We start from the raw sequence: 23,304 nt of genomic DNA, 5'->3' as shown, positions 1-23,304 counted from the left end.
GGCCATGCCAAGATGGCCGCTGGCAAGCAAGCATCAGTTACTCAGGAATGGCTTCAAAAACCACCTGGCAACAGGCTGTGATGTGATGGCTTTGGATACTGCCTGGCAACAGGCTGTGATTGGTTAGGGCATAAACCGCTGCTTGACTGGATTGGCTGCCTTGGCTATTTAAGCTGCTGTACCAACTGAAATAAACGAGTCTGCAGGCTGCTTGCCTCTGGCCTGCTTTCACCTGACTCCCGGGGTCTGTGTAGTGACTCCGTGCCTTTTGTCCTCACCATGCTCCTCCTCTCAGAATGAACCCACCTCAACACACCACAATAAGTAAAAATTAATAAGGTAGACTTTTAAATTTTAAAATAATATGGTTAGCAGAATATCCAAAATGTTATGTTAGAAAGAGAGAATAAGTTAGCCAATCATCTTCCCACCACCCACATTTCCCAATTCTGAAATTACTGGTAAATTACTTGCCAGAAATTTGTGTTGGGCTGGCAAAGGAAAAACTCTAACACTCTGTCAGCAGCCTTACAGAAATATTTTATTATTAGAAAGGATAAGGATATGAAGGATGGTTAAGTAGACAAATGACCGATAGAAAGAAAAAGTGTTATGTACCAGTTTTAAAAGTTAAAAAAAAAAACAGTCTCTTTCTGTATAACTCTTTCAAATAAATAAATAAATCTTAAAAAAAACCACACACACAATGCAGAAGAATAAACAATGAGCCATTCATTTTATTTATGTATAAATGATGGGGGAGGATAAGAACCAGGAGAATGGTATAAAAGAGTATTTTCTAACACTTTACTTTGCCAAAAGCTACAAAATTAGACATAGAAACATTAAATAGCATGCCTACATGTGGTGAAGTTATATAGAACTACACACACACACAAAAAGGTACACATAAAATCTGATTAAATCTGACTGAGATATGTATCTGAGTTACTCGTATTACACAAAGGACAATTTTCTGTATTTGACAATGTATTACAATAATGTAAGATATTATTGTTTGTGAAAATAGGGGTAAAAACACACAAATTTGTACTATGAGGGCATTTCACACAGTTCATGGAAAAATGGATTTAAACAATAACTTTATTTTGGTGCAAAAAATTTTTAAATCCATACATAGCTTTTTTCTTAAAAACACATTTTCCATGAACTTTCTGAAGACCCCCTCATATTTAGGTAATTTCTTATGAATCAAACTGTTTCAAAATTAAAAGTTGTTCTTTAAAAAAAGAAAGCACAAATAGCTTTGTTATAGAGTACCAGATTGTAGAAAGTAGAGGGAGTTGAATGACTTTTTAAAAAAATTCATCCTACAAATCATCACCAACTTATTCTTCCTCAACTGTGTGCTTTTGCTTTCTTTCCTCTGTTCACACCCTTCACTGGTAACTAGAATGATCTGGATATGCTTTGAGTGTTTCTCCCAAGGGTTCATGTATGGGGAATTTGTTCCGCAGGATGACCATGTTGGGAACTGATGGACCTTTAAGGGGTACCTAGAGGGAGTTCATTGGGGCTGCTGATTTTAAAAGGGATTTGTGATAGTTTTTGTGGGCCTCTGCGTTAGTTTTCTCTCTTCTCTCTCAAATTGTTATAAAAAAGCTCCTCCCCTCACTCTGGCTACCTAGTTCACAAACGCATGCTCCAGAGCCAGTGCTAGACCATGCTACCGAACCTAGAGAACCTTAAGCTAAATAAAACCCTTTCCTTCTATAAAAATTAGCCTTTCCCGGTCGGGCTGGAAGGCCTGCAAGAACATCTCAGGCATAGAAAGACAAGATTCTGTAGAAAAAAAACATCCTACACGGAGGATCTATGTGAGACCTCAGAGGAAAGGAAGCGTAAAGAAGGAGACACTCTACTCTGAAGGGAGAGGAGAACAACCTGTTTGCTTATGGTCGTGTCCAGATACCAACGAAGTCTATGGTCACAAAAGGCCTCCATAGCCCTGGTATCCCATGACAAGAGCCTTGGATGATCACCAACATGATAAAGAAAAAGAGTGTTAATTGTTAAAGGAGCAACAGTAGTCACTGTGCACTTGCCCCCCAGGTAGGACCTCTGTCCCTATTGAACTGCAATATGAGAATCAACTGCAAATTCTCTCCCCAAACTGTATTCTATATGTTGTATGTGGCCATGGGGGCAAGTTGTTGAAATATATGATTAGCATAGAGTTGGTCCTCTATATATAAAGTCATACTAAAAATGATCCATAATGAAGAAGGAGATGGGAGAGGGAATGGGAGGCAGGATGGGAGCACGGTGGGGAGCACGGGGGAAAGAATCACTGTATTCCTAAAGTGTATCTATGGAAAATGCATTCATTACATAACAAAAAGTGAGCCTTAAGTATTTAATTAAGTAATGAAAAACAGACTAATACATTTGTACAGAGTATGAGTACTGGGTAAAGAATTAAATATTTACTCCCTTCCCTTTATGCAAAACTCATCTAACTTCTTCACTCCCTCAAACCCTCCTTCCTACTTTCATTTTTGTTCAATTAATATTTGAGTATAGCTATGTTTCAGGCTCTGGTTCTGGGTACTGAGGATACAACAGTGAATAAATTCTCTCCTTCAGGGGCATACAGTTGTAGGGGATAAGACACAACATCTTTTCCTCACCCATTATAAGGTTCATGGTTGACATTCCTATAAGAAAAGATAGATTCAAAAGAGAAAAACACAGTAACTTACTTAAGCAAAGTTTTACATGACATGGGAGGGAGCCTTCAGGTACAAAGACCCAAACATCCAAGAGAAACTTTATTAGGTTTAACGAAGAAAGGACTTGCAGATTCCAGTGTTGTCTACACTCTCCCTTCCCATTCTACTCAGTTTAAACAAAAATTCCTGGCATTTTTCAAGCTCTGCAACTTTACTTGTGTCTTTTGCTGAAATCCACACTATTCACAAAGAGAGACTCTGTTTTTCCAACCAATTGTACCTGTACTTGAAGAAGTAGACCTATTTAAAAATAAAAGATTAATTTATTTGAAAGGCAGTTTCAGAGAGAGAGAGATAGAGCGAGAGCGAGAGCGAGAGATCCATCTTCCATCTACTGTTTTATTTCTCAATGGCTGTAACAGCCAGGAGCCAGGAGCCAGGAACTTCATCCAAGCACTTGGGCCATCTGCTGCCTTCCAGGCAAATTAGCAGGGAGCTGGACTGGAAGTGGAGCAGCCAGGACTTGAACTGGCACCCATATGGGATGCTGTCGTTGCAGGCAGCGGCTTTACCTGCTATGCCACAACACTGGCCCCTAGATTTTTTTCTTAAAGATTTATTTATTTTTTTGAAAGTCAGAGTTACACAGAGTGAGGAGAGGCAGAGAGAGAGAGATCGATCTTCCATCTGATGATATACTCCCTAACTGGCCACAATAGCTGGAACTGCGCCAACCTGAAGCCAGGAACCAGGAGCCTCTTCTGGGTCTCCCACGTGGGTGCAGAGTCCCAAGGACTTGGGCCATTTTCTACTGCTTTCCCAGGCCATAGCAGAGCTGGATAGGAAGTAGAGCAGCTGGGACGTGAATAAGCTGGCACCCATATGGGATGCTGACACCTCAGGTCAGGGCATTAACCCACTGTGCCAAAGCGCCGGCCCCTGGCTCCTAGATTTTTTTAAAAATGTCCCAGTTTTCTGGAATCCTAACAGCTGGGAAGCATCTCTCTTTTCTTTATTCCCACCTCCATATTGCCTTACCATCCCCCACATGGCCAATGCCTCTCTCATGACATTTAGCCTTCTATTTGCTTCTGATGTTCAGTCATATGTCCTCATTTTCACTGCAGAGTAAAAACATAAATTGGTCTATTTTCTAATTCTTTGTATTTATGTACCAGCAAGCCAAAAGCTGTACAGGTGGTAAGTACGCAGTAAGGTTTTTTTTTTTTTTTTTTTCTTACAGGCAGAGTGGAGAGAGAGAGAGAGAGAGAGAGAGAGAGAGAGGAAGGTCTTCCTTTTTTGCCATTGGTTCACCCTCCAATGGCCACCGCGGCCACCGCGCTGCGGCTGGCACACCACGCTGATCCGAAGGCAGGAGCCAGGTGTTTATCCTGGTCTCCCATGGGGTGCAGGGCCCAGGTACTTGGGCCATCCTCCACTGCACTCCCTGGCCACAGCAGAGAGCTGGCCTGGAAGAGGGGCAACCGGGACAGAATCCAGCACTCCAACCGGGACTAGAACCCGGTGTCCCGGTGCCACTAGGCAGAGGATTAGCCTATTGAGCCGCAGCGCCGGCCCGCAGTAAGGTTTTTCAAACTATGAATTTAAGAGGCAACAACACTGTAATGGCTGTCAAAATATCATACTTCCAGAAAGCTTAAAGTTTTTGCAAAGAAAGCCTTAGAGTAGATAAATACCTATCAGTCTGTACTCAACAGACAGAGGGGCAGCTGAAAAAGAGGGGCCCAGCTAGCTGGCAGTCTTAGCTTAGAACAAGTTAGGCTTACGATCCACAGAAAAGGGTCACAGTGTTCCTGGTTTCCAAAAGCCTGGGGGAATTTCTCTAAGAGATTCGGTATTCACCAAGAAAAAGGGAAAAAAGGAAAGTATGATGATGGACTACATGGGCCCCTCCCCAATGCCAGTTCCAGATTACTCCAAAAAGCTAGCCAAGGCCAGAAGGCCACTTGCTGTCTTCTCAACTATGTGATAATCAATGACTGAAACTCATTTCAGGGTAGAAAAATGTCATACAGAATAATTAGAGACTATAAATATACTTTTCAGGACAGATCTATGCCATTTCAGTATGCATGCATTTTAATAAAGAGTAACTCCACCACCGGCACTGTGGCATAGCAGGTAAAGCCACCATCTTCAGTGCTCAAATGGGTGCCAGCTCAAAACCTGTCCACTCAACTTCTGATCCAGTTCTCTGCAATGGCCTGGGAGAGCAGTAGAACATGACCTGAGTGCTTGGGATCCTGCACCCACGTGGGAGACCCAGAAGAAACTCCTGGCTCCTGGCTTCAGATAGGCCCAGCTCTACTGTTGCAGTCATTTGGGGAATGAACCAGCAGATGGAAGTGAACCAGCAGACAGAAGATCTCTTTCTCTGCCTCTGCCTCTCTGTTACTCTTTCAAATAAATATTAAAAAAAAAAAAAAACCAATAATCCCACCAAAAATAATAGTAAGAAAAGCACTTTTCATACAATGCCTTCTTTAATCTTTTTAATATCCCAATGGTAGATACTCCTTGCTATCTACATTCTAAATATAAGGGAAATGAGGGTCCATGACATGGTGTGAGTTGTTCTTGGTCAAAAAGTTAATTTGTGATGGAGCTGTAGTTCAGGTCTGACTACAAAAGCCAAAGTTCCTACAGGACACACTTCCTGGTAAGTACAGATCATTTATAAGTTCGTGTGACTCTATCAGCTCTTCTTGTATGATCAGAGAGAAGGGATAAGAACCACAGGGCACTGGGAACCTCAAGTATGCAGAGGGATCTCAACAGAGGGAAGAGTAAGAAAGTTCAAGACAAACATGTAAAGAACAGAGCCTGTTAACTTTGGAGTGGGAAAGAAAGAAGCTTAGGCTGTGCCATTCTGTCTGGAAGTGAATAATATGCACAACTTTGCTTTGCATACTGACAAAGTTTAGAAGGAGAGGTTTTAATAAGCAGACTCTTTTAAAGATGTTTAATCTGAATTGATTTTTACCAAAAATAAAGAGCATTCTTTTGTAAATTTAGGTGTAAAAATATTTCTGAAATGAACCAAAGAAAAACTAAACTATCTCCTCAAAAGAAAAATTTAAAAATACTGTTTTACATCTGTTTATATAGAAAATACAGTAGAAAAAAAAAAGAAAATAAAGTAGAAAACTAAATTCCTTCTATGAAGGTGCAAGGTCTTTGAAAGTATATGAAGAATATGCATAGTCAACTTTATGTAAGGGAACATGAAAAAGTTAACAGAAAAATGGAATTAAACGATAAATTTATTTTGGTGCAAATATGCATTTTCCATAAACTATGTTTAGTATCCTCCTATGACTCAAATAGCACCAAGATGTTAGCATTAATATCTAAAATATCTGTATGTTTAATGCATTTTATATACTTGGGTTCATAATTTAACTTACAGTTAGAACTGACCCTGTATAAAAGCCACAAACAACACTACATAATAGAAGTGGCATATTAACAGAAACTGATAGGTTTTGGCAGAAGACATCCCTGAAGTCTCCAGCAAGACAAACTCTTAGAACTTCAGTTTTCTCTTCTCTAAAGCAAGGATTTATCACCAGTGTCCTAGGATTGCTATAAGAATTAAAAATAATGTTAGCTGCGAGGCTGGTGCTGTGTAACAGTGGGTAAAGCTGCCACTTGCAGTACTAGCATCCCATACACACGCCAGTTCGAGTTCCAGCCGCTCCACTTCCCATCCAGCACTCTGCTATGGCCTGGGAAAGCAGTGCAAGGTGGCCCAAGTCCTGTACCTACATGGGAGCCCCAGAAGAAGCAGTGACCAGAAGAAGCAGATAGGAGACCTCTCTCTCTCTCTCTGCCTTGCCTTCTCTCTCTGTGTAACTCTTTCAAATAAATAAATAAATATTTAAAACAATAGTTATATAACTACTAAGCAAGGAACAGAGGCATGCTCAATAAAATACAGTGGCTATTTTTGTTACTAAAGAGGAAGTCCTGGATTCTATGAAAGGATAGCTGATGAAAACAATGAAAGACACGAGTACTAACCAAAATCCATAGTCAGTTATGAATTTATGGCTGATCCATATAAGTACAAACTGTAAAAGTAGAAGATAATTTTTAAAGGATATATTCTACTTCTTTGAAAGGCAGAATTACAGAGAAAGAAAGAGGGAGATAGAGAGAGAGAGAGAATCTTCCATCTTCTGGTTCATTCCCCAAGTGGCTTCCAGGCAGAAGCCAGGAGCCAGGAGCTTTATCCAGGTCTCCCACATGAGTGCAGGGGCCCAAGGATGTGGGCCATCTTCCACTGCTTTTGCAGGCCATAGCGGAGAGCCTGATCAGAAGTGGAACAGCTGGAACTCAGACCAGTGCCCATATGGGATGCTGGCATTGCAAGCAGCAGCTTAACCTGTTACATCAGAAAACCAGCCCTGAAGACAACTTTAAATGTACAAAATATGTGGCTTGGAAACTAATATTAAAATAATTTTTTTGACAGGCAGAGTGGACAGTGAGAGAGACAGAGAGAAAGGTCTTCCTTTTCTGTTGGCTCACCCCTCAATGGCCACTTGCAGCTGGCACACCGCGCTGATCCGAAGCCAGGAGCCAGGTGCTTCTTCCTGGTCTCTCATGCAGGTGCAGGGCCCAAGCACTTGGGCCATCCTCCACTACCTTCCTGGGCCACAGCAGAGAGCTGGACTGGAAGAGGAGTAACCGGGACAGAATCCAGCACCCCAACCAGGACTAGAACCCAGAGTGCCGGCGCCGCAGGCGGAGGATTAGCCTATTGAGCTGCGGCGCTGGCCAATGATTTCTTTTTTCAAGATGTATTTATTTATTTGAAAGGCAGAGTTACAGAGAGGCAGAGGCAGAGAGAGGGAAAGAGAGACAGGTCTTCCATCTGCTGGTTCACTCCGGCAGCAGCAGCAGAAGCTGCGCTGATCAGAAGCCAGGAGCCAAGAGCTTCTTCCGGGCCTCCCATGAGGGTGCACTGCTTTCCCAAGCCATAGCAGAGAACTGGATTGGAAGTGCAGCAGCTGGGAACCATATGGTACCCATATGGGATGCTGGTACTGCAAGCGGTGGCTTTACCTGCTACGCCACAGTGCCTGCCCCATGATTTCATTTTTTAATGATATTTAGCATTGTTGGCATATGGCAAAGGCTCAATAAATACTACTGACAATACATTTTTCATATGACATATAAATTTTTTATTTAATTTCATGATTTTAAATTTATTTTTGTTAATATTTAAATGTTTTAAAGACAACTGTGATAGTATGAGAGTGAAACAAACATTTCAGTACATGAAAATAATGGATTTTTATACTGCCATAATAAAGGCAAATGCGAAAATAAACAAGAAGTAATGATAAATAAATAATAAAATTAAGTCTGCACAGTGAAATGTTGAAAAATAATTTGACTGATATGGTGCAGACCCTTCCTGCAAAAGTATGGGTCAATAAAGAATGGTGAGGGGCCGGCACTGTGGCTCAGTAGGTTAATTCTGCACGTGTGGTGCTGGCATCCCATAAGGGCACCGGTTCTAGTCCTACCTGCTCCTCTTCCAATCTAGCTCTCTGCAATGGTCTGGGAAAGCAGTAGAAGTACCCAAGTGGTGGGGCCCCTGCACGTGCATGGGAGACCAGGAAGAAGTTCCTGGCTTTGGATCAGCCCAGCTCCAGCTGTTGCAGCCATTTGGGGAGTGAGCTAGCAGATGAAGACCGTTTTCTCTGTCTCTCCTTCTCACTATCTGTAACTCTACCTCTCATATAAATGAATTTTAAAAATTATTTTAAAAAATGATGATAGTATTTGAACAGTACCTAAATGAGATATTAATATTTTTAAATTAATTTAATTTAAAAATTCTAAAATTTATTTATCATTCTGAAGTCATTTTGTGTTGAAAAAGTAGTGAGGGGCAGGTATTGTGTCCAGGCAGGCGTGGGTCCTCCTCCTTGCAACACTGGATCCTGTCTGAGAGTACTGGCCTGAGTCCTGGCTACTTGACTTTGGAGTCCAGCTTCCTGGGAGGTAGCTGGTGATGCCTTGAGTACCCTCTGCCCATGTGGGAGACCTGGATGGAGTTCGGAGCTGGCTTTGGCCTGGCCCAGTCTCGGCTGTTATAGGCATTTGCAGAGTGAGTCAGAAGATCAAAGAGTTGTCTCTATCATTCTGCCTATCAAGCAGATAAAAATAAACATTTTTAAGTACTTAAAACAATCAGGGAGAAACAGGTCATCATCAGAAAAAAGGAGCTCAGATAAAATAATATGATATAGATTAAGAAAATTTAGCTGGGGCACATGTTTGGCCTAGCAGTTAAGAACCCTATGTTCCATATTATAGTGCCTGCATATGATATTTGGCACTAGAACCTGATTCAAGCTTTCTGCGAATGCAGACCCACATACGAGACATGGATTGAGTTTTCTGCTCTCAGGTTCTGCCTTGACCCAGCCCCAGCCATTGTGAGCATTCAGAGGTGTGAACCAGTTGATGGGAGTTCTCCCTCATTCTGTCTTGGTCTTTCTGTCCCTCAAATAAATAAAAATCGGGGAGGAGGGGGGGAGAAAATCTACTCATTGCATTCTCCCAGGAAAATGCTAATGTATGGATAAAAAAAAAAAATCCACACACACAACCATAGCGAGAGCTATGGCACAGAAGATTAAAGTCCCAGCCTGTGGTGTAGGCATCCCATAGGGGCTATGATTCAAGTTCTGGTTGCTCCACTAACAATCCAGCTCCCTGCTAATGTGCCTGGGAAGGGAGTAGAGGATAGCCCTAATCCTTAGACCTCTGCACCCATGTGAGAGACCCAAAGAAGCTCCTGGCCCATCCCTAGTCATTGTGGCCATTTGGGGAGTGAACGGAAAACCTCTCTCTTCTTGTCTCTACCTCTCTCTGTAATTCTATTTTTCAAATAAATAAAGTACTTTAAAAAATATATATGAAATGCAAATACAAGCATTTTCAGCAGGCTTTTTAAGAATTTTAAAGTATATCCTATTGACTGAAGAACTATATTAAAGAAAAATATGTTACTGTTTTCAGGTTTTAAGATTTCCTGTTATAGATTCTTGAAAATAAGTTGAAGAGACCAAATACAATTATGTAATTATTGCAAAATATCCAGAAAAGAGAGTTTTAGAAACTCAAACCTATAATTACTAAAAATATCTTTCATTTTATATTTATGCAGCTAGTTTTTCTCCCAAAACGAACTTAGATTGAAGTTCTAGTCATGAAATGATCAAGGCCAAGATATGATAGTAAGATAAAAGAATGGCTGGCACCGCGGCTCAATAGGCTAATCCTCCACCTGCGGCGCCAGCACACCAGGTTCTAGTCCCGGTTGGGGCACCGGATTCTGTCCCAGTTGCCCCTCTTCCAGTCCAGCTCTCTGCTCTGGCCCGGGAGTGCAGTGGAGGATGGCCCAAGTGCTTGGGCCCTGCACCTGCATGAGAGACCAGGAAGAAGCACCTGACTCCTGGCTTCAGAGGGATGAGCCAACAGAAAAGGAAGACCTTTCTCTCTGTCTCTCTCTCTTACTGTCCACTCTGCCTGTCAAAAAAAAAAAAAAAAAGTAAAATAAAAGAATGAAAAATATGGTGTGTAGTAAAGGAAAAAAAATGCTAAATGACAATGCCCTGAAGAAAAGAACAAAGAAATCATCCATGGCCAGTGCCGCGGCTCACTAGGCTAATCCTCTGCCTTGCGGCGCCGACACACTGGGTTCTAGTCCCGGTCGGGGCGCCAGATTCTGTCCCGGTTGCCCCTCTTCCAGGCCAGCTCTCTGCTGTGGCCAGGGAGTGCAGTGAGGATGGCCCAAGTCTTGGGGCCCTGCACCCCATGGGAGACCAGGATAAGTACCTGGCTCCTGCCATCGGATCAGCGCGGTACGCCAGCTGCAGCGCACTGGCCCCGCTGGCCATTGGAGGATGAACCAACGGCAAAGGAAGACCTTTCTCTCTGTCTCTCTCTCTCACTGTCCACTCTGTCTGTCAAAAAAAAAAAAAAAAAAATCATCCAGAAGTAGAGGGCTATGTTTGGTGACAATCACGTAATCAAGGTTAATTTGAAGTCTACTCCTTGCTTCTTAAGACATAGTTATTGTTACCCTATACAAACTTCATCAAGAATACCTTTGGTCTTAATCCTGTCTTATGTACTCCCCAAAGTTGGCAAGTTCTGAAATCTAGGAACACTTTTAAAATTTTTAAAATCTATGTCAGAGATTTCAGAAACCAGTCAATAAATTTCAAATGGGACTGCCTATGATACGGAACAGGGTAAAAAGACCTAACAAAGTTACAGTTTATAGGCCAACAATAAGAAGCACACAGGGGTGGGAGCTATGGCCCAACAGGTAACGCTGTACCTGCAATGCTGGCAGTGTGTCATATGCCAGTCTGTGTCCAGGATGCTTCTCTTCCAATTTAGCTCCTGGCTGATGGCCTGGAAAACGCAGTAGGAGATGGCCCAAGTGTTTGGGCCCCTGCCACCCATGTGAGAGACTTGGATGGAACTCCTGGTTCCTGATTTCAGCCTGGCCCAGCCCTGGCTGGCTGTTGCAGCTTTCTAGGGAGTGAACCAGCAGATAGAGGTTCTCTGTCTACCTATCTGTCCCTCTCTCTCTCTCTCTGTGACTCTTTCAAATAAGTAAATAAGTCTAAAAAAAAAAAGAAGGAAAGAAAAGCATAGATTAGAGAATGAACAGATGGAAAAATAAAGACTTTCACAATGTGCAAAGTCAACTGAAGGTGAAAAAGCCGAAGGGAAATATTTCTCCTTTAATTCTAAGGCAACAAGGAAGTCCAAAGATGAAAAAGAGAAAAACAGGCAGTACCTCAGCTGGACCATAGACTGTGCAAAAGAAAAAAAAAAAAAAAAAAAAAAAAGGACAGCAACAAGTGAAAACTTCAAGTTAACAATAAACTGAAAAGATAAAGAGGAGGCCAAAAGGTCCTGGAATTTCCCAGTTTCAAAGATAAACAGGTTGTCATTATCAATCCTAAAATGAACCATTTTAGCTAAGTTTAAATCAGTTAGCTTTTAAGTTAAAAATCATTTGAAAATGCAACGCTGAGATGATTCATATTAAGAATAAAAAGAGTTAAATTTGACGAAAGAAGACAGAATTTATCCAACAGTCATCAAAGGAAGAGCAGTATAGGGAAGGAACAACATAATCAGTCAATATGATAGATACCATTCCGGGAAGATATTTTAAAATTATGAAAGATCATAAAGCACAAAAGCAATCATAGGCAATCAGAGATTGGCTCAAGATTCCTGTGTAAATATAAACATTCCCTTATCCATACTTTTTGGTAAGTGAAACTTATAAACTTATATTTTGTTTTAATAAAATCCTCCAGTCCACATAAGTGCTTATTATAAGAGCCAACATAATATGGTAAAAAAAAATTTCATTAAAGGATTCACAAGTAGATCGATGAATAAGATAGAGAATCTCAAAATGGATATAGTTGACTGATACTTGACAAAGAAGCAAAGGCAATTCAACGGAAAAACAACAGTCTTTTCAACAAACAGTGCTAGAACAAATGGATATCCATATGCAAAAACATGAATCAAAACCCAGGCCTTAAAAAAAAAAAAAAAAAAAACACAGGCCTTATACTTCTTTGCAAAAAGTTAGTTTGAACTATTGGCATTTTTTATGACCATAAACATGGTAACTCTGATTCTGGAAAGGTAGCAGTGTTGTTGTTTTTTAATCTCTCTAAATCCCTATATAAACAGACAATTCAACTTAACAGCAAAAGCAAAACCCACGGACAAGGTGAGGATTAAAAGGGCATTCTATGTACTAACTACATGACCCATTACCATAGATAAAGTACACTACTTAAAATGGGATAGGGAGAAACAAGAAAACACAAAATTTTTGACTGTTCTTATTAATATGATTAGCCTGAGACTGTTAATTGTCAACTATGGGATAAAATAAGTTAGTAATTATGGGATATTCCAATTGATACCTGTGTCCCTGTAAACTAAAACTTGGGGCATAGAAGTGAGAGACACAGATACACAGAAGGGTTAAATTTAAAACTCTGTAGTCGTAAAGTTAAGGGTACCAATATGGACTTGTTATAACATGTACATGTATAAATCTCTAATTCCTGCTAAAAAAGTAAACATAGAAAACAATACAAAAGCAATATCCTAACATCCTTAATACCCTGCCTTGGGCTTAAAATACCATTTTCCATTAAAGGAAACCAGCAAGTCTTGAAGAAGTGGTTAATTTCAGGCCTAGGACAGGAAATGTACAAGATGAGTATGAAACATGTTGTTGTATCAGATAGTATGGAAGCTACCCAAGACTGCTAAGGTCATGATAAAAAGAGAAATCAACTTGAAGTGACTCTCACTCTGCAAAGATGGATAATATGAGCTTCTGATAAGGTAACAATTTCAATTTATGAAACCTATCAAGTTGAAGTTAAATCCATAAAGTACAAATGCTATTTTAAAAATACAAGCTAATTAGTCAGTATCAGAGAGTAGCAGGGAATCAATCCATTATACTGAAAACTAGTAAACAGAAAAGAATCAGATACTTATCCTGCTAATCCTATATGAATATAACAATAGGAAAACTAGTAGGAGGTGAGTGGAACTGTCTCTTTATAAAGGTATCCCAAGTAATACATTACATAATTATAATATTAACATTTTGCAACCCTAATAAATTAATAGATCTGAGCACTGAAAATCAATAGCTGCTAATATCAAAAAGAGAAACAACTAAGAGAGAGAGAACCTGAAATTATGTGCTTCCTGATTAAAGAACACACCACCCCATAAGGTCTTGCCAATACTGACTACTAATTGCAGAATTTCCAAAAGATAAGAGAAACATGTTGAACCATGTCATGAATACACAAACAAGATGCAGACTGGGGCATGACAGTTTCAATAGATAAATGTTAAAGAAAACAAAGGGACAGATGAAGAACATAAAAATTAGAAGAGACTTAAGATACAAATTAAAATATGCTAAGATAATATTAAACTATGGCTCCTGGGAGTGCACATTTAGGAGATAAAAACTATATGAGTACACAGGAAAGTGACTGAGGTTCCTTTGGGTGGGGACAGGGTAGGGAACTAAGATTATCACAGAGCAACAGCAGTTCTTCCAAGACTTGCAAAGCCATTTTTCTTGGCTTGGTTGGTGGATGCTGAGGGGTTTCCCTTTTAATAACTAATAAAACTGTACATTTATTTTGTGTGGTTTTCTTTACATATGCTTTATTTTACAACCAGCATCCCTAAAATATAATTGTTATTTGACTGAAAGCTAACACAGTACATGTATGTCTTTGGAAGACCTATTTCCTAAATATCTTGGCTTTTCAGTTGAATGTAACTGTAATGTTCTCTGAATGCCCTTTTGTCAAATTCCACTATATCCACAGCTGATCACATTATTACAGTCAGTTACTGCTTCTGAAAATTACTGCGAAGTAGCTTTTAATTCTTAGGAGAAAAAAAAATTGTCTCCATGAGGTTATATTTCCCTCGCCCTGACAGCAGCTTTTAAAGTTTAATAGTTCCGCTAATGTGGTTTTGAATAATTTGGCCAACAAAGTCAGGTGACCTTTTGTGAATAAGGTATCATGAAATTACCATCACTCAGAAAGTTTATCAAATTCACACACCTAAAAAGTTAAAATACCTTCCCAAAGACAAAAGTTACAGAAGAATATGTCATTATCATATTACTGAGAAGCCAATGAATTAGGTAGACAAAGAGAGTAAAAACTTTGCAAAAAAGTATAAACAGTATGTAGAAATTTGGGGTCCACGCTTTGGCGCAGCGGATTAACGCCCTGGCCTGAAGTGCCAGCATCCCATATGGGTGCCGGTTCTAGTCCCAGCTGCTTCATTTCTGATCCAGCTCTCTGTTATGGCCTGGGAAAGCAGCAAAAGACGGTCCAAGTCCTTGGGCCCCTGCACCCTTGTGGGGGACGGGGTGGGGTGGGGGGGAAGCTCCTGGCTCCTAGCTTAAGATCGGCACAGCTCTGGCCGTTGCGGCCAACTGGGGAGTGAACCATTGGATGGAACTCCCCCACCCTCCCCCCGTAACTCTTTCAAATAAATAAATAAATCTTTAAAAAAAAAAGAAACTTAAATGAAAATGACTACCATATTATATATGATAATCCACATATACACCATCAAAACATGTTTAATAAATGTATTAATACTTTCTTCTGTACTACAACATATTTTTCAAAAATTTTTTTCTTAGACTACAAAACTTTTCTACTCTGTGCTTCTAATTAAGATAGGGACTATTATTTAGAGTTTTATGGTGTGAAATTAGACCAGCGATTTTCTAATATCCATAAAGTAAATTTAAAAATCTTTCTCCTTTGAAAGACAGATAATTCAGTCACAGGGAGCTTATTTCTATGTTTCCTTTGTTTTCTTTTTTTCAAAGTTGCTTGGTAAGCCAATTTTCTACTTAAAGTCTACTGTTAAGACTCTCATATGGTTAAGTGTGTAGGCTTTATCCTTTCCACGGTCTGTTACGCAAAAAAGATGGCTTTAATTTTTTTTTTTTTTTTTTTTTTTTTTTTTAGTTTGCTGTAAAGCAGTAGGTCTGGACTTGGATGCACATAAGAATCATCTAAGGAACCCATAAAAGATTACTGCTGCCTCCTCCTCCTGCAGATATTCTGATGAAGCTGGTTTGGGTGGGTCCCTTTTTAAAAGCTCTGCAGGTGACTGTAATGTGTTGCCAGGCTAGGAACTATTCCTCTAGGATCCTGCCACTGTCTAAATAAAATCTTATTATCCTTTCGTGATCGAACCAGGGTGGGCAATGTTTTTTAAAAATTCTATAGCTTAATAGATCCAAGGATTACATTTCTTTTTTATGAGGCAGCTATTTTTTAACTTTGAATTTTTTGAGTTTAAGGGCATTTTTATTCTCATCAGTTCAAGAAGTTCATGAAGTCCCTAGCTGTTAGAGAAAAAATGTTAAAGGGATGTGCCTTAATACTACTTTCATAGACCTGTAGTTTTAGTTAATGATACTCTAGAAAATTTGCTATACTTCATAATGATTATGTATACATACACAAAAAGAATATTAGTTCACTAGAAACTTCTTCCAAAAGACATTACCTTTTCACATACTGAGATTTACATGAGGATCTAAAAACTAAACTTTTTCTTTAAAAATACACTTAATGGGACCAACGCTGTGGCACTGTAGGTTAAGTCTCCACCTGCAGTGCCAGCAGCCCATATGGGCACTGGCTCACGTCCCAGCTGCTCCTCTTCCAATCCAGCTCTCTGCTAACGGCCTGGGAAGTCAGTAGACGATGGCTCAAGTGCTTGGACTCCTGCACCAGCATGGAAGACCCGGAAGAAGCTCCTAGCTCCTGGCTTCAGGCAGGCCCCAACAGTTGTGGCTTTTTGGAGAGTGAACCAGCAGATGGAAGGCCTCTCTCTGCTCCTCCCTCCTTTTTATATAACTCTTCCTCTCAAATAAAAATAAATAAATCTTTTTTAAAAATACACTTCTTTTATTGTTTTTGCTTCTTTTATCTTCATTTTGGTCAACACATAATAAATAATTGCATGTATTTATGGGGTCCAGTGTGATGTTTGAATTCATGTATACATTATGGTCATTATCATATCTATTACCTTAAACTTTTACCATTTGTTTGTGGTAAAAACATGCAAAACCCTTTCTTCTAGATAGTTTGAAGAATATATGCATTATTGTTAACTATGGTCACCATACGATGTAGTAGAACATCAGCACATATTGCTTTCATCTAATTTTAACTTTTTATCCTTACCTAACCCGTCTCTATCCCTCTCCTCTGCCCTCTAATCTCTCTAATTTCTGGTAACCCTCATTCTAGTCTCAGCTTCTATGTGTTAAATTTTATTAGAGTCTGTATATGAGATTATGCTGTATGTGTTTTTCTGTTCCTGGCTTATTTCATTTAACACAATGCCTTTCTAGTAGCTGAATATTATTCCTTATCTCATGTTCATGGATTAGAAAAGATTAGAAAAATTAATACTATTAAAATGTCCACAATACCCAGAATGATCTACAGATTCAATATAATTCCCTATCAAAAATCCTACACTATTCTTCATAGTATTAGGAAAAAATAATTCTAAAATTTGTATGAAAATACCAAAGACCTCAAGCAGCAAAAATAAAGTTGGAGGCAGCACAGTACCTGACTTCAAAATATACTACAACACTATAGTAACCAAAACAGCATGGTACACACATAAAAACAGACACATATGCCAATGGAACCAGAATTGACAGCTCAGAAGTAAGTCTACATATTTACAGCTAGCTGACTTTTGACAAAGATGCCAGGAGTATACAATGGGAAAAGGGCAGTAGCTTCAATAAATGGTGCCCACGCAGAAGAGTGAAAACGAAAACTTTACAAATTTTTCCAACACATTAATTTTGAAAGACTAACTGAAAGAGACAAACCCCAAAAACAAAAGTTCTTGTCAAAAAATGAACTGTATATCAGCATATTATAATTTAAGAGACTTAATGCAATCAACAGTGAATGAAAAAATTATGCAAATATCATATACAACTTTTTAAAAATATATTCAAACATAAAGTGGAGGATTTTCTAGAAACATAAATTATAGAACAGTATTAAAGGAAAAACTACAATTCTCAAAATCTAAACAACTCTTTAAAATAAAATCAGAAAATTCTACCTTCCTTGAGAGATATACCACATCCAGACAGCTCTACAGTAAGTTTTACCAAAACTTCAAGTTTCAGATAATTATTTTTGTTACTGTTTCAGGAAGGATTAAAGGGAAAAGCTAGCCAAATCACTTTAGAGGACAAGTACAATCTTTATATCAAACCTAGAAAGGGTAATAAAGAAAGGAAAACTGTGTATCAATCTTATTTGAGCACATAGCAAAGCATGTTTAATCTTTCCTCTTTAATATCTCTTTAAGTAGAATCAATCACTCCTTTTTGGCTCCCATTGTAATTTACATACCCACAGCACCATTCACACCTTGATGCACTTAAATGTTTTCATCTATGTCTCTCACTGATAAATACTAATATCCTTACAGGAATCAACACGTTTCTTATTCATATTCCCTAGAATGAAATACAGTGCTTATACTATGGTCATGCTCAACAGCCACTGAGTGACATGGCTATTTCAGTTAGAAATACCATTAATGTGCAAATTCAGGAAGTGGGGGAAAAAATAAGGCAGCTAGCAAATTCATTTTGCTAGGTTTACATGACTTTAAGGAACTAACATAGGAAAGGCAGGTTAAGGCCAATTAACAAGGAGTTTTTAGTGATGAGACAGAGTTTAGTTTTAGGATATACTGAAGATATTTGAGCAGTCAATGGAAAATGAGATCCATGCTTCAGAATCCAGATAAGCAGTGTTTTGAGCTATCGGGGACCTGGAGCTGAACTAGCTGGTTTAAATCTATCCTTTTAAAAATAAGAAAATTAAAGCCATACAGGTTAAGTGTTCTACCCAAAGCCACACAACACAGAATTACCTAGAAACAGGCAGAAGCTTAAGGGGAGTAAACTAAAGGTTACACAGTTAGTATATGGCCTAAACAACAGGCAATTCCAGGTTTGTTCAATTGCAAAGTCCATGATCTAGATGACACAGGGCACTAAGGCAGTAGACCATATGTGTACCCTTTCAGGACAATTCTAATTTCATATTAAAGCACTCATTTCAAATCAATATAACTGGAAAAACATAAACCTACAAGCTAACTTATTTTTACTTTTATTATAATGTTGAAAAAATAACAGAATTCTAATAAGTTTAATTATATTGAGTCATTCTGATGAAGTGTCTTACTCAATAAACTTCTACACCTCAGATCAATAAAATGGTAGACATGAATATGGAGTGAACAGGTACAGAGCACACCCTTAGCCTCACAAGATCTACAGCTAAAGCACTAAAATTATCTTATCTTACTCAGAGTAACAGAACTGGAAAATTTCTAAAACAAAAGAAACTAAAAAATCTATAGAAAATTGATGAGGATTCCAAAGGAAAATATATAAACATACATACATGTCAAAAATATTAGGACTCTTCAGTCTTAAAAGACAACATGAAAATTTATAAAATCAGAAGTCATAGGTAAGGATATAGAAAATTTAGACCTCTTAATTTCATTTCACAATACTAATTCTGGGAAATATTCCTTGAGGTATAATGGATAATAGATTTAGGGGAAAATATAGGAACATACTACTTTACCCAGGTAAAACTTAAAGTGGGTAGGAGAGAGCTTTCTTTTTAGAGTGCTAAAACAGAAAGGGAATTTTATACTCAAAGCACTGGTATAAACTAAAAATACATACAGTTTAACATATGAATGAAAGATCAAATTATTGCCAGTAATAGACAGAATGAGGTTTTTTATCCTTAATTCATAGATTAACCCTTTTGGTGCTCCTATCAGAGACAGGATACTGGACTGAGCAGTCCATCTCTACAGCCATGCTTACATAGTCTTTATATGCTTATACTCATATCTTTATCTATCTATAGATATAAGCTTTAATCTTAATCACTAAAAACTGGAAGCACATTCTTGCCCTAATGATAGTCTGGCACCACATGTCTTGCACAAAACAGGCATTTGACTAATGTTTGTTAAGTAATTGAGTGGAATTTGAAGAAGGTAATTAGTTAGACAGCTTTTAAAAGCATGAAATCATGAGCAAATATTAGTACTAATAATAATCAAAATAGTGAACAGTGAATCAGAGTTTATTTTATGAAGGTATTGCTTGACATACATATACTGACTCATTTGTCTTCATTAACTCTATTTTTTCAAAAAATGAAACTGTAGAACACAGAGGTTAGTAACCTGCTCAAGGACAGAGAATTAGAGAATGGCACGGTTAAGTTTTGAAACTGGAAGCCTGTGTTCTTAATCACTACATGACTCGAGATAGCAGTGGAATTTGTCCAGGTACCCTACAGACATGACACATTTTAGGATCTCATTTCATCTTCAATTTTCCTTTTTTGAACATTTGAAAAAAATGTTATAAGTTTAAAAAGCATTCATATTTATTTCAGAACAGAAAAGCCAATAATCCTGTTTTATCTGCACTTCATTTAAAATATATGTATTTATTTCATATTTACCTCAAGTCTTCCTTGAGCATAGCCCAGGAGCAGCAGATTGACTCTGTCCTTCTCAGAAGAAATGGGGGCCCAAGGCCAAGCATCATCGTTGACTAGTGGCCACCAGCAAACAAATATATCCTGAACACAATTGATAGCTAGATGACGTTCTGTTTTCCTGTTTACTGGGCCAGGTATTTCATAATAGGAAATCTAATAGTTAAAAAAAAGAAACAATTTTCAAAAGGTGCAAGATTCCCAAAGTATTCCAAAAATGAAGCATCAGTAAATATAGATACATGCAAGTAAATATGCATGCTAAACGTGCTTATGAAAGTCTCAGAATTTACCAAATTCTTTTGACACATATATAAAAAAGACATATGTTCAAATTCTCCCCATTTTTAGCAGAGGAGAGGAAAAGAAGAAATCTAAGTTAGGGAGGAATTGGATGCAGAAATTCCAATCAATACCAAAATGTACAGTCATGGTTGCTTGACAGCATCGACCTACACATAGGATTTAGGACCAGCTGTATTAAATGACAAGTTCAGTACTGCTGACCAAGAGTGTCTGACTGCTGTTTAAGATGTAACACGTTAACAATGACTGACAACAATAAAAGGAAAAAACAACTTGAAGCAAATATCTCTTTAAAGAATATATGAGACATATACACATATATTCTGCATAAAAGGGATAAGCCATAGCATCATGCGTAAAAGTTTATGCAGCTTCTGAGAATTCTGCTTCTCTTTCTTAGAAAGGATTTGTAGAATTTATTATTCAAACTATGTTATTTTGGAACATGGTTATTTGAAAACATAAGCACGGCACCATCTGGGTGACACATGCCAAGGAAATATAGATTGCACCGTATTTCTGCTTAAGGAATTAATGGAAGGTTGATAGCTTGGAAGAAAAAAAAAACTATCTTGCCATTGCTGGTCAGCAATAATCGAACCACTTTCTGGGGATTAAGCGCATGGCTAAGCCTACTGGACCAGACACTAGCAAAGGGCAGGGGGTCTTCTTATCAGAGAAATGCTTCTGGAGCCAGTCTCACTACATGACAGATTGCTTTCATATTCCTGTCTGCAAGGCAACAAAGGATGGCAGTAATGCGATAATGCCAGAGTGCAATGGGTGTTAAGAACCCGTTGCATTTATGTATTGTATTTAGTAAATAATCAGGCTCATCCAAATTGTGATCTCACCACTCAACCAAGGCCATTAAAATCAAGGTTAATGCTTTAATAATCCTCTGCTATTTTTTTGCAATATGGTCAAAAGAAACCTTTTTCTATTTGCATGGCCATAATATTATTGACCTCTTCATCCTCTGAATGCACATCAAAAGGAACTGAAATCAAAGTAATTACCAGTGTTGTTCTCTCATGGTAAACATTTAACTCCTTGCACTGTCCCTTCACTGGTAAATAAATTGAATTGGATTTTTAAACTATAGGCAGGGAAACTTGTTAAAGGTCAACAGTTTCAGGATATTTACTCTGAAAATTTCTTTGCCACAATTATTTCAGTCTGAAATAATTAAATTATGGCACAGCTGTAAAGAAAAGCCAAATATAACACACTCGACATGACTTCCTGTTTTAAAACCCAAATGGGCAATGACAGACAACACAGATGTACTTTATGCTTTCAAGTGAAAATTCTTATTTTTAAGCATTGCATATCATTAATTACTTAAGAGAAATATAATGGAATTGCTATGTACTTAAAAATAAACTACATTATTTTGATGTCCAACTTGCTATGTAAGCATGTTAGAATTTTCTAGATAAGAAAACATAATTAAATGAGTGGCTGGTATTTTCAGTTCTTACATGATGCAAATCACTTATGTTTTTTGAAATTTCTTATTTCCTAGGAATTTTAATAATATCATTATTCTATTATGATAAATAAGAAAGTAAAATAAATAAGAATTTTAAATAACCTTCCAATGGACAAATGACAGTTCTGATTAAGCATTAATAACCTCTATTTTAAATATTGAACCAGAAAATGAAATTCATGGACTTTCCAAAGGGAAACAGACATGATCTTCCTAATTCCTCTAATCCAAAGGCAGAAACAGTGAGCAATTCTCTTATTTAAGGTATGAAGGACCCAAGCACTAGCTGTTTTCCACATCTTTTCACAAAAGAAATTGACATTCAGTTTCTTTTGGTTCTTATTAACAGGTAGCTACTACTGTTCAGCTGGTAAGACTTCACCATGCTACCCTAAAATGAAGAAATTAGTCATATAATATTTTATTCAAGAGCAATAATGGTACTTAGTTTAAATAGTGTGAGTTAATGCATACTAGTGCACTTTAAAGGAAAATACTATCAAATAAAAAATATTTCAAATACATCTACAGTTAGCCATTCTGGAAAATGACATCCCTTTAAGAATGCTAATATCATTTTTTTTGACTAATTAAATTTGATATATGACTACAGCTACTTTGAAGTCAAAGAAAATCAGTATTATACAAAGCTTCTAGAAGCTTCACAATGCTGGTAAACAAACTCTGATTGTAATATATTACCACAATGAAAGCCTTACTTGATATGTTTTATTCCATTTAAAAAATCCTATTTATAATAATAGATGTTCCTACTAAATAAAGCTAAATTCTTTCAAAACCATGATCACTTTTCAATAATACATTAATAATACCAAAAGATTAGGTTAAATACTACTTTTCCAAAAATCCACCAATTTCAAACTACAAAACTCTCTGCCCTTGCCATTGATACTACAGGTATGGCTTAAGTATGCATCTTTTTTAAGGAAGCTGTATATCAGCTCTGTTCCCAGTGAACAGTGAACTGTCTCAAATCCACGTCACAGAGGCTGGATCAATCTTGCAAACACAAGTCATTGCTGAAAAGAGGCCTTGAACTGAAACAGCCTGGAAAATGTATTAGATACTCATCCTAGCAAAAAGTATGCCTTTCCAGCAGTTAAAATATAATGTGGGAAAACTTAAACACATCATTTAAAATAAAAATCCTGACTTAACAGATGTAAGATCCCTGATAAAAGAAAACAAGTTACCTGGAGTTAGTGAAGGGAAAGATACTAATATATGAAGGAGATTTCCTTTTGCATTTTCTCCAGTTATGTTTGGGGATAACTGATGGCTGGGTTCTTCCCAATTCTTGTTTATTATAAGACACTTACAAAGTTTAATAGAAAAGTATATCTTCTTTTGTTTTTTTGTGAGGTAGTAAACAGAGAAGCTACATGGAGTCTTAGGAAAAATGAGAATGGTGTATAAACTACCACCAGCAAGAAAATCCCTATCCAAAGTGTAACTTGCCTCTGCTAACCTTTGACGTCCATAACCATTATCATGTGCCATTGTTACACCATGCCTCAAT

General features: G+C 37.9%; 1 protein-coding gene across 27 annotated transcripts in view; it reads right to left on the bottom strand.

The window, feature by feature from the left end:
• Positions 1–23,304, bottom strand: part of WDPCP (WD repeat containing planar cell polarity effector) — a 378,644-nt gene that overhangs the window by 213,517 nt on the left and 141,823 nt on the right. For all 27 annotated transcript variants that reach the window (XR_007918238.2, XR_007918239.2, XM_051842843.2 and 24 more), the window contains one exon: positions 19,928–20,119. Coding sequence is in view for 25 of the 27 variants with exons in the window: in XM_051842843.2 (XP_051698803.2) it covers positions 19,928–20,119 (192 nt within the window). In the remaining 2 variants the exon portion in view is untranslated. The remainder of the gene's footprint in view (positions 1–19,927; positions 20,120–23,304) is intronic.

Source organism: Oryctolagus cuniculus, chromosome 2, assembly GCF_964237555.1.
Source record: "Oryctolagus cuniculus chromosome 2, mOryCun1.1, whole genome shotgun sequence".
NCBI classification, from domain to species: Eukaryota; Metazoa; Chordata; class Mammalia; order Lagomorpha; family Leporidae; genus Oryctolagus; species Oryctolagus cuniculus.
This window is presented reverse-complemented; position numbering and strand designations above follow the sequence as displayed.